The sequence below is a fragment of the Sturnus vulgaris genome, chromosome Z (assembly GCF_052056855.1).
Source record: "Sturnus vulgaris isolate bStuVul1 chromosome Z, bStuVul1.hap1, whole genome shotgun sequence".
NCBI lineage: Eukaryota > Metazoa > Chordata > Aves > Passeriformes > Sturnidae > Sturnus > Sturnus vulgaris.
In genome coordinates, this window is record NC_142283.1 from 18,549,509 (window position 1) to 18,561,693 (window position 12,185).

A 12,185-nucleotide genomic window follows, 5' to 3' on the forward strand; every position below is an offset into this window, starting at 1 on the left:
CTTACCTATTGTAACTTGTGTCCCTGACAGGAAAAGTGATACCATCATCAAACACTGCACTGCACTTCACCTAATACAGAGAGTGGGACAGTACAGGGATGGTGAAAACTGTTCTAAACAAAACAAGACCTGTAAGATGTTTCTCATCAGAGCATTTTACTGACATACATCTTGCTAAATTGTGAAGCCAAGGCTCTTCCTTCAGAAGCTTCACACAACACTCAGATCAACAATGCAGATTCACTTGAGTTCTTACACCCACTAGGTGCTTTGTAAATATATAAAGTGAATGGCAAGACCTACCTGAAATTTGTGTTGTCATAGAAACAAGCAGTGAAAAATTCAAAGCTACCATGGAAATATTAATAGAGTAATTGGTGCCTGGTTGCAAATCTAAACAAACTTCAGGAGCTTGCTTGTGCGTGGAAAGTTCAAAGGTCATTTCATGAAAGAAGTTCTTCTGGTACCAACGCTGGCCTTGGATATGAAACTGTAACCAAACAATCACAGCATGAAAATTGAAATATTATAATACATTACTTGCATTCAGCCATCTCATGCTCTTAATTAGAAGAAACAGCAGAGGAGAGCACTGCATATGATGTGTCAAAACTGTTGGCATTGACAGTTACTCAAATTCCAGTGCTTCCAAAATTTGATCCATCTTGATCAGATCTGATATTTTCCTGGTTCTTTCACTTCTTCTCCTAGTCAATTATCTTTTTTATTAATTTCTGCTAGACCGTATTTCCTGCTACCACATTGGCTTCCAGTAACAGTTCACTTTCATTGAAGTCTACCCTCTTGCTGAATTATAAAAGTAAGCTCACATGAACACATCTCTAGTTTCACCCTGAGGATCAAGACAAAATCAAGTTATTTTGATGCATGTCAAAATGCCAACCACACTCTGGGATCTGTCTACAGACACTGTATTTCCAGGGAAATTTACAGCATCATACGTTCTTTTTTTTGTTTCAGTAGGTGTTTGTGTTTTATTGTTGATGACTGAAATGATCATAAAGTCCCTAATTTAAGGTCTCTCCTGATCAAATTATTTCTCTGTTAATGAAAACTAAAATGCTTGCTGGATATTAATTGCACATTAATTTTCCTTTAAATAGATCCTATGCCTTCAGATACTTTCTTAGTGCCTCATGGCACAGGGAAACTTGAGACAACAGCAGGTGGTCAAGAGTCCTGGCAGAAGTAGTTCATGCAGAAATTCCCCACTGGGATAAGGGCAAACTGAAGGCATACCACAAGGCAAAGAGAACTGACTCAGTGGAACTGGAATAGAGTTGTGTGAATTGTTTGCCTGAACATGGCAAACTTGAAACTACAGATAAGGAGAGAAAATTAAGAGTTAGGTATGGGAAAAATAAGCAAGAAACAGGGGACTACAAGAAAGCATGGTCTTTCTTTGGCTGCTATGCAAGATTATTCATTAGGGTTTTATGAAATATTATTATAATGAGGAACATTGCTAGCAGTGAGCATTTGAAAAATTAGGTTTTTGATTGATAAAAATTGCTTTCTAGATTCAAAATATAGTTTGTCACTTACTGAGTATCTGTCTTCCATGTCAGTTCCCCTGACATTTCTCCTCCATTTCAAGCAAGTATCATTAAAAATTAATACATTATTGAAAGCTTCCTTTACTGTAGAGACAATTAAAAAAGAGATCAACTTATTTTAAAAATTTTACCTCTTTCAAATTAATTGAATATGAGTAGCCGAGAATAATTTTTTTTAAAAAGTTTTAAATTTCATTCTCTTCTGAGACAGAAAAGTAGGTTATCATTTCTTTTTGAATGAACAAAGAAGGTAAGTAAAGCATGATCATTTTCCAGAGAAATCAGCTTTCAGAAAAACCCAAGCATGCTATTCAGGAAATCCAATACACAATTTACTTGTCCAGGCCTAGAAAGTTATAGCGACAGAAAGATCAAGGGTTCAGGCCTCCTGATGTAAATAAAATAATCACAGAACAATTTGTCATAATTGATGCCCTCCAGGAAAAAGCATGTGAGTAAAAGCGGTTTCATGGATTCCAAAAGCAATTATTTCTCAAGGTCTGTCTCACTAGAAATATTATGTCAGAAGGTAAGCCTAAAGTTTCCATGACTAAAATACTACAGAAATCCACTGTTAGAACATTACTTCTGTAAAATTACAGATAACTGTTAAGTACTGTTAAACATTGGAGCATTGTCTGTAATGCTCATACCACTTACGTAAGTATCACATAGCCAGTCAACAGGGACTTCTCCTAAAGGCAGAGAATCATATTTCAATGCAAAAAATGGAAACTAGTAAGCACTGTACCATGGACCAAAATTCTGTACCAAGCCTGCCTCAGCCAGAAGGCAAGTCCTGAAAAAGCAAATTTGCCATATCTTTCTGAAGGGCCCTTACTGCCACTGCTATCCTTGCTCATAGAGTCAATGCCAAGTGAGCAGAAAGAAAAACATCTTGCAGAAAAAGAGGATGCTGACAGTGGCTACAGGCACGTAGTTAGCATAAAGAATTATGAAGTCCAGGAAACAGCCCCTTTTCCTGTCTGCCAGATTCAAATCAGTGAACACTCTGCACCACACTGAGTTCTTTTATAAGCACATAGAATACAAAACACAACCTACCCTTTGTTTGAATTGCTAGTGTAACTGAGACAGTGATGTTTGTGGAAGAAATGGTAGTTATATTCACCATGTAGTTACTTCCAGAGTTCAGATCTAAACACACCCTTGGATTATCTTCACTTGTACTGATGTTAAATATCACATCTTCTGAGAATATCTTCTCATCCAATCTTTGGCCCAGTATATGAAACTATTGAAACAAAGACAATAGTGCAACTCGTTGTGGCTCTCCAATATTCACAATCCTATCTTATTTAATCCTACTGGTTCTTACAGGGAACGCAGGATTACATCTGGTTTAAAGTATCAGTTCAAGGAAAATATATGGGGTTTTGACTAGCCACAGGATGCCTTAATAAACTGGATCTTTATTTCTTCTGGCTGTTAAAATTATTAATACTTTTTCATGTATTTCTATAACAAGTAAAAGGAATCTATTACAGAATCTGATCCAATCTATTAGGAACCTGGCCTATTGTGTACCCTACAAACATCTCCAACTCCAATAGTAAGGTGTAAGCAAATATTGTTTCTTGTTTACAGAACACAGATAGAAACTACATCTCCTTGTTACTTTTCTTCCCTTTTGCTAGCTTTTCCCCCTTGCCCCACAGAAGCAGTAGTAAGATGGAATGCCAAACAACAGTAAAAGACAAGCTTGTCTAAGATTGTCCCAGTGTAGTGGAAAAGAAATCTGTTACTTGTATGACATGAAGGGATAGATAAAGCTCACCTTCGCTGGATATTTTAGAGTGTCTTCCAGATGGCTGGATTCAGGAAACGCGCGTGCACAGAGCACATTATGCCAGAGATCCACAGCTTGCCAGTTACCACTGGCTACATAAAAAACAGTTTTGACCTGTTAGGGGAACTGGGAAGCTGTGTTTTCTATCTCAGCAGTGCTCAACGAAAGTATACAAACTAAAAATACTTCGGTTATAACACAGGAGGAGAAAGATGGGTTGTTTTCCAAAATTATTACCCAACCTTGCAATGTTTTCCACATTAATGTACCCACCCTGGACACCCTAAATAATTGCTTGTATTTTCTTCCTTACATGTACATACTAAAAAAAGGAAAAAAACAAACCCAAACAACACACATACAAAAAAACCCTTCTTGGGATGTCATTGTGAAAACACGGGAACTCTTATCATGTTGTTTTGGCCTTCAATAACACTGACCAAACTATTTGTTTTGTTTCTGAGAATTTATGCCTTGATTTTTATTCTTATGCTCATATTAAAAAAAAACCCAACAAAACAAAAGGAAGTAGTTCAAAGGTTGTTTTCATTTTCCGAGAAAAACAGTTATAAAATGTTCAGATATATATTAGTTAAACCTTTTGAGCAAGGCACACTACTTCAACACACCTTGCATTTCTAAAACATGTTATATCCAGTGTCTGCAAGTGATACACAGTACAGTTGAGATACTTGTCAAAGACAGGGAGAGAGCCCAAGTTTTGCAATATGTTCTGTGGCAATGTGAGCTTGAGCTCTTCAGTGGAACTTCAATAAAACATAAACTTATGCTGTAACCTCCTACAGATTCAAGCAGGCATTTAGGTGATTTACTGGAATGAGACCCTGAAGTTTTAGGACAGGAATTTTCTTCTTTCCTAACCCAGCCAGTCACCTCTAGGTTTCTAGGTGTTCCACTGAGAAGATCAAGACAAACTACCATACCAACAAAACCCACAAAAAAGTATCCACTGATTCAGCAGATATAACCAGGACAAAGTCACTCCCAATCTCAAATACTTCCATTCTTACTTACTGTGTACGTTTCCTGCACTCCCAGTCTTCCAGTTTTCCTTTGCCACCTCACACATGTTTCATTGAATATGGACAAATTACTAAGTAATTCCTCCTCTGAGACCAAAAACACAGAAAGAAAATCATTACTTCTTATGCAGATCTTATGTTGGGAGCAATTGCTTATTTCTTACTTTTCCTGTGGTTTGGTCTTGAGGGGTTTTTTTCGCTTTGCTTTGCTGTCCAAACAGGAAAAAAACAAGGAAGGTAAGTACATGTTAGGTAGAAAACTTTCTCTTAACTGTGTTGGCTTCTAAACTTAAAATAATAGGCTAACTGAAGAAGAACATTTTGAGCTAAAAACTGTGAACTCTTTAAACATACAGCCATACAGTACATAAACTGACACAAGGAGCTCTTAAGAAAGCTTCTGCTTTAGACTGAAAAAAAGTTTACTTTAGCTGAATTAATGTTTTGGTTCCTTATTTACTTGAGTTGCTTTTTAAAAGGTGTTGACATTTTTTCTTGCTGTAGAAGAAATAAAATTAAGTAACATAGCAGAACAATTTTCTAAACAAACACAATATGAAAACAATGGAGCCCACAGAACCAATCGCATAAGAAGTACAATTTTAGCAACCAGAGATACATCCCTCAACACACTTGTTAATTTACACACTTACAAGAGCAGGCTTTCTCATAGACAAAGCACAGGAAGGTCAGCTCACACATGCTTTTTTTCAGCTCTCTCACTGCAGTCATTAGACGCAGCTCAGTTGCTCTCACATGAAGAGATAACATTCTCATGTAATTGAGAACAAAGCTCCTTCTGGTCCCAGCTTAGATTGGCAGTGAACATACTTACTCCTTTCCTTCACCAGCCTCCTAATTCTCATTCCTTTGTCCTTCCACCATATTTTCTTATTACATTCACTACATGACTGAGTCATACAAACCCAACCTGATACAGATTCTAAGCTGAAAAACACTTACTAGCTGCTGAAAAATCGAAAGGTATTTATAGGACAGCATTGGTAGATACTTCAGGGAATATTCACGAAAGAGTTGGTGTATTGTTCTGCCGTAAAAGCAAGCATAGGTCAGGACACTCTTCCTCTGCATATAAATTTCATTACGATCCCACAGGGGCCCCCTTGTAGCATGCGAGCATCTAGCTCTGACTAAAATAAATCAGTACATTTAGAGTTTCTAGAATTTCTAGCATTTCCTACTTAGGCAGCTATTTAGAACTACAGTTTAACTGTTAACATATTTTGCAGCACTTTTTCTTTCTTTTTCTTTGATTATAAGAACTGCCATAAAACTTTGTAACATTATCTCCCTCTCCATATATTCAGCAAATAGATGCCTCACTCACTAATCTCCCAACTAATTTTAACTCCTCCATTCCACATTCGTTGTATATGGAAATGCTGTTGAAAGCTTTCATGTTTCCAGGACAGAAGAGATTAATCTGCACGGCCTCTAAAACAAATTTCTTACAAGCATCTTTCTGATTAATTGTATCTAAGTGTTGCTTATTGTTACTGTTATCTTTTTCACAGTACTGTCCCAAAACTCTGCAGTCTAAGGCTTCTGTAAGAACACAAAGCAAAATGTTAAGTTCAGTTGTTGTATTCTTTAAATCAGACACAGTTTTATTAAAAGAGTGGATAGCAAGGACTCGCAGATAGAGGGAAAATGTTTCCATATCCACGAGAGCTGAATTAAAATGCATAACAAAGAGGTGGGGGGTACAAGAGAGGGAGGAATCTGCAAAGCTCCTTTGCAAGAAAATCTGCAACTTATGAGTTTATAAAATGCAGCTAAAAAAAAATAAGGAAAACAAAGCCACAAACAACAAAAAGGATTGTGCTGGGTATTTAGGCAAAGAAATAAATCTTATACAATGGCCTCCTTGGAAGGAAGAAGGCAGAACTAGTAGCTTTTTTTTTTTCTGTAACTACATCCATTTTTTTGTTATGCTTTCTGAACTTTGAGGACAAGGCCACCGGGCAATAACCATAAATTCACAGAACAGCTGGCAGATCTTTTCTCAAAAGTTTTCACTTTAAATGGATGTGAGTGAAAGAGCATGAAAACCTGTACAGAGCAATTACCACAACAAAGTCTTCAGCTTTCTGAGGGGACTGCTTTTTCTCCTTTACTCCTACTGATCATACAATCTTTGTTTGGACAACCAAATATACAGAAAGGGCTTGGTTTAACATTAATCCCAGTAGCAAAAACATGGCATCCAATAACAGCAAAAAGGTTTGTCTGAAAAAAGTACTCTTCAACTAGAGGGAGACAGGTTCTTTGAAATGTTCATTCTGCTGTGAAATCTAACAGTGCCAGTGCCTTACAGAGCTTGGGAACTCAGTTTGTGAAATACACAGTAGCAGACAGCAGCATCCAAGTCTTAAATGTATCTGATTTTGATCAACTGATTGCACTCAAACTCATAAATAAAATGGGAGAAGCAAAGCCCCTTCATTTGCCTATATCTCAGCACTATAAATTTTAACTTGTGATTAACCAAGGAGAGTGAAGTTCATTGCTACCTCACTGATCTTCAGGTTACCTTCACAATCTTTTTCCCATCCCAAGAGAAAGTGTCCAAGAAAGAGCATGCAAATAAAAACTTGAAGACCAGAGGTGAAAGGTGAAAAAAAATCCTGGAGGAGTCAAATAGAGAAAGGCAGACTTGGGAGAGGATAGAGAAATGCAAATAGTACCTGGCTGTTGGCAGCCAGCAAAGACAGGTGCTGGTAACCACAACACAAATGGTAGAACACCAAAAAAAGCGCAAAGTGTTGCAACAGCATCAGTGAATGTTGGAGGGGGAAGAAATTATGTCAAGAAATTAAAAAATATCTACTTTTTTACCAGAAAGCAGATAGAATCAGCTCCACTCTTACATTTAAGTTCAGCAAGTAGCTAAAAGAGAATCCACACATACAAGTTCATTTACAGAGCTCTTGCCACCTATCCCCACACATACAAGCAATTTAGTGGAAAGAAAAAACCCAGGTATTAGATTTCTTTGTACATTTTTGGCTGTTACTTCTGTAAGTGGTGAACAATGTTGCAAATGCCATCTGCTACTAATACGGACATTTTTGCAATGAAATAAATTAAAATATCTCAAATACAGGTGCCAAGAGAATGGTGCCAGACTTTTTTCAGTGGTGCCCAGAGAGAGAATGAGGAGCAACGGCCATAAATTAAAACACAAGAAGTTCCACCTCAACATGAGGAAGAACTTCTTTATACTGAGGGTGGCAGAGCACCGGAACAGGCTGCTCAGGGAAGCATGAAGATGTTCCAAACCCACTTGGACGTGTTCCTGCGTCACCCGTTCTAGGTGACCCTGACTTGACAGGGAGATTGGACTGGATGATATCCAGAAGTCATTCCAACATTAACTGTTCTGAGATTCGGGGAAATCAAGCACTTCTACTCCAGAGGGAAAGAAGTTCTGTGAGGGCCAGCTACACAGGATGTCCAGGATCACACACTGAGCACACCAGACAGCAGGTATTTTAATTGCTGGTCTGCTCTCTGCACTTCAATCACCTCATTTTAATGTATATAAATAAAAGGTTGCTAAAAACTGTAATCCATCTTACTATTGCCTTACCTTACTGTTGGCTTAATTCAATCAGCATCACAACTGAAATTAACTTTGTAAAGACATTTTTTGATACTTAAACTAGCTACTTAGAGAAGTACTTGTATACACACACACACACACATATATATTTACCGTATATCCCAATAGACTGCACCAAACAATGCAAATAAAAGGAATCCATATAAATCACTTTTCAAGAAATGAAGAAATTTATTGTCAAAGAGAATTTCCTGTGGATGTTCTCTTAACTGCCTTATTTCTAATGGAATCTTTTGGGCAGGAAGAAAAGATAATTGTTTTTTCCAACATCTATCATAAATTATTTTGGAATGGAGCATAACTTTCTCTCATTTTAATGGGCTTTACTGATAAATTATACACACACCTCTAAGAGCATGTAAATCTCAAAGGCATCACTGCAAAAACAGGAATTTCATTTAATTTTAAAGCAATTTATTATCTCTAGTGAATATGAAAAATGTAGAAGTCAACAAGATGTAAGATTTTGTAACAACTTTCTGTTGATGATTAACTTTTTTTAAAGGAGTCTGGACTAGTTAGGTTATTCCTGTAACACTTCCTTACCATTCTATTCGACCATAACTGACTTTTTTATCTGACTCTGATCCAGCAGCTAGAGCTGGACTCTGGCAAAGCTCTTGCTGAAATCCACAGTAATCCTTTGAGTGCAGTCTGCAGGTTCAGGCCCTTCACAGCTTCAGAGCGCTCAAGACAACTCTCAGCATTGCAAAGACTGACAGATCTGACTAACTTAGTCACTCTACACAACGTTGGTTTCAAAATCAATTCAAGTGAGGGAAGAGAGGCCTCATGCAGTAACTCCATGTGAAGTGCAGTGGCAGCAGTGACAGTCCTTCTGAAAACCACGAAGATGTTTCAAAGCTAAATGAACACTATCTTCTGCAAAAGACAGCACTGCTACTTAAGAACTAGAGATAGACAGTGGTAGACAATTCCTTTTTAGGACACAGAAGAACACTGAAGATCACAACAGTCAATAGTCTAAAATATTTGCTAGTTGTTGCTGTTAATAAAATGCCAGTATAAGAAAATAATTCTGGAACGAAATTCTGACAACTAGATCTAGGCTGGAAAGCCAATCATAAATTCTGCTTTGGTCATTACGAGAAAAGAACAAAAACCAAAACAAACAAGATGGGGGGAGAGATAAAGGGCTCCAAATTAAATTGTCACTACTTTCACTGGAGTGTACTCCACAGTAATAGATTCACAAGAAAATATTTTCAAACGTCTCCTGCTCCTCCAGTGACAATCCATGGGCTTAAGTTGAAGGCTCTCAGTGAGGCAGTAAGACTTTAGTTGCATTAGTCTCTTTCTGTTTGATATAAAAGCAAGACAGCTATAGACAGATCTGTGGCATCTAGTAGAAGCTGCTCTATTGTTAACACTTTTCTGTGACCTTTCCATACAAAAGTGCCACCACATTCCCTAAACTAGAAGAGGATTTCTTGCTGTCATCCTTCCTCCTGCTCCTAACTTCAGAATAGGAATGACAGATCAATTAAATTGCAATTTGAACAACAACTTTGTATGGTAATACTTACCTTTGCATACATATGTAATATTCTCCCATGACTGATCTATTGTGCATTCTGAAAAATTCCTGTCTCCATTGAAATAATATCCTTCTTTACAGTGATAGTACACTCTGCTCCACAGAGTGGTGGAGTTGTCCCAGGTCATTGTCGTATGTGGAATGAGCAAAGGTTTGCCACAGTCTATTTCTGGAACAGAGAAAAAGAGGCAAACAAAACCTTGAAATGAAAACAGGCAAGACATATAAAAATGTTACAGATGGAGGGATGAACTGTCCCAGCAAGTTACAATTCAATTTTTTCCAGTTGTTAGAGGTTTCTAGAAGTCAGGTCAGTTCATCAGAACCCAGAATTTTGTGGCTGGAGACTTTCTAGTGGAGTGGGACATTTATCCTACAACATGACCCATAAAATTAAACAGTGTCATGATTAGAAATGGAGAGCAAGGATCATAAAGCAGATTTTTATTAATAAGTCTATTTTTCCTCAACACTCTCTTTTCCTTCACATGCTATTTATTCCTTTATTTTACCTACCATTAGTAGCAGCAGATATTAAAAAACAGGGTCCAAGGACTGTCATGAAAGAACAGCATCAAGAAGGTTATGTTCCTTTGTCAGTGGATTTAATTCAAGTTTTGAAAAAAAAAGCTGCTACACACAAGATGAATGAGCAATTCCGAGGGAAAATTTGATAGATTATGCAAGCCACTTTACAGATAATTAAAAGCTGAGATAATGAACTAATAATATAATTAATTTGCTAAGGTTTTGGGCGCTGCATAATAAAAACAGGGAACAAAATTAATAAAAAGTGAACATCAAATAGACAGAATATTATTATTTAGGGTAAAATCTGCTTTTTAATTCACAATGAACATTATACCTCCATAAAAGATTCTACACCACTTCAGTTACAAGAAGCAAACACTGTAACAATTAAAATCTTACCCACATTAAAGGAGCAAACAAGTTCTTTTAAAATATTCAATAATTTTAAGTGATTCTGAAATTCTATTTTAAAAAAAGGAAAGCAAATAAGTAAAAACCAAAGCTTATAGAATCATGATCTGTACAGCCTTTAAAGGAAAATTTATACTTAGGTATTGCAATGGGCAATACATCCATCCATGACTACCTTCCTTTTCATACACCAATGAGTATGAATGTATCCACTATAAATCATCAGAATAAGCCTTGGAATAACTAATGCACATGCAAGCATGTCCTGAACTCATAGAAGGACAGTATGTGACAACACTCAAAAACTCCTGCTGTTCCAGCTACCTGCCCATGGCCATTCTATAAGCAGACTGAAATTCAGAAGCACATTCTTGTGCAATACTGCAAATCCTCTATTTAGACTCATGACAAAGAATAAAAATATTAAAGGTCATTCTAAAAGTAGGGAGTGGCTATAACATACACATGGAGCATTCAAAGAAATTACATTTGACTGCAATAAACTGAAAGCTTGACCCTTATGAACAAGATGGAAAGATATTGCTTACTCAACAAATGGAAAAGTGAAGCTGTGCAAATGTGAAAAACGACTAAAGAGTGTAACTATTCTAAGGTCTCCTAATTAAGAATATGAGCCCAGATTAAAAAAAAAAACAAAACAGGAGAGGTTTTTTTCTTTTAAATATACCTCTGTGTTTCATCTTATTGAGGAACTCTTTAGGCTAAATTCTTCCAAATCATGCACTCTAAGAGATTTGACTAAGACTGTAAAAACTGAACGCCCAAAGAGGATGACTGATACTTACTACAGTGACTTAAATGGTATCTATGGTAAATAAATCTGAAGGCAGACTTTATTTACCTTTGCACACCAAATCAGGGCCATCCCAGTGTCCTCTGGCATTGCAGACTGCAGTGCGATTGCCGCCTGCCATCAGGTAACCACGAGCACAGTCGTACGTAACCTCACTTCTGTAGGTGGTCCCGCTCACAGATGTTGGATGTGCATTCAAAACAGAGGGTGGAACCCCACAGTCCACACCTGAGGAGATGAAGGAAGAGGAAGACAGACCTGATAGTCATCCAGCAGGAGCAATGATAGCTGCACTCACAGAAGTATTTCTTTCATCTTTACCCTCTAACCCTCTTCTCCCTAGTAATAAAACACTTCCTCTACAATATTCCCACTACGACTGAGAGTGCTGTAGCTCCTCCAAACATCTGTTTCCAAGTAAAAGGACACTTTTCTGTCTTCTCTCAGAATAGCATGCTAAATCTATGAATCCTCCCTCAGTCTAGCTGCTAGTATACAGAAAAGTCCTGGTTTTCTTCTGAATCTTTAGACTCTCCTGCTCTTACAAACCTGATTGCATCAGATAAGGTGGCTCTATAACATTCGCAATGAGCATTACTCAAAGGAAGGCCAATGAGCAGAAACTCCCTTGAGAAAGGAAAACTTTAAAGAAGTTTAAAAACTGTAAAAATGCAAAACCATAGAAAAGGTTCAAACATACAGTACAAGAGTTTCCTGTAAAGGCAAGAGCCTATATAATGCTTAAAGAAGTCAAGTAGCATGCACACACACACACAAATAGGAAGAATTTGTAAA

The 12,185-nt window shown here is 37.2% G+C and overlaps 1 protein-coding gene across 15 annotated transcripts in view; it reads right to left on the reverse strand.

Moving 5' to 3' along the window:
• SUSD1 (sushi domain containing 1) overlaps positions 1 to 12,185 on the reverse strand; it is a 50,054-nt gene that overhangs the window by 20,770 nt on the left and 17,099 nt on the right. For 11 of the 15 annotated variants that reach the window (XR_015799562.1, XR_015799564.1, XR_015799560.1 and 8 more), the window contains 6 exons: positions 11,439 to 11,618; positions 9,624 to 9,803; positions 4,423 to 4,517; positions 2,643 to 2,832; positions 1,567 to 1,661; positions 304 to 490 (listed from right to left, as the gene is read on the reverse strand). Coding sequence is in view for 10 of the 15 variants with exons in the window: in XM_088156783.1 (XP_088012909.1) it covers positions 304 to 490; positions 1,567 to 1,661; positions 2,643 to 2,832; positions 4,423 to 4,517; positions 9,624 to 9,803; positions 11,439 to 11,618 (927 nt within the window). In the remaining 5 variants the exon portion in view is untranslated. The remainder of the gene's footprint in view (positions 1 to 303; positions 491 to 1,566; positions 1,662 to 2,642; positions 2,833 to 4,422; positions 4,518 to 9,623; positions 9,804 to 11,438; positions 11,619 to 12,185) is intronic. The other 4 variants (XM_088156787.1, XM_088156789.1, XM_088156788.1 and 1 more) reach the window with 4 other exon arrangements.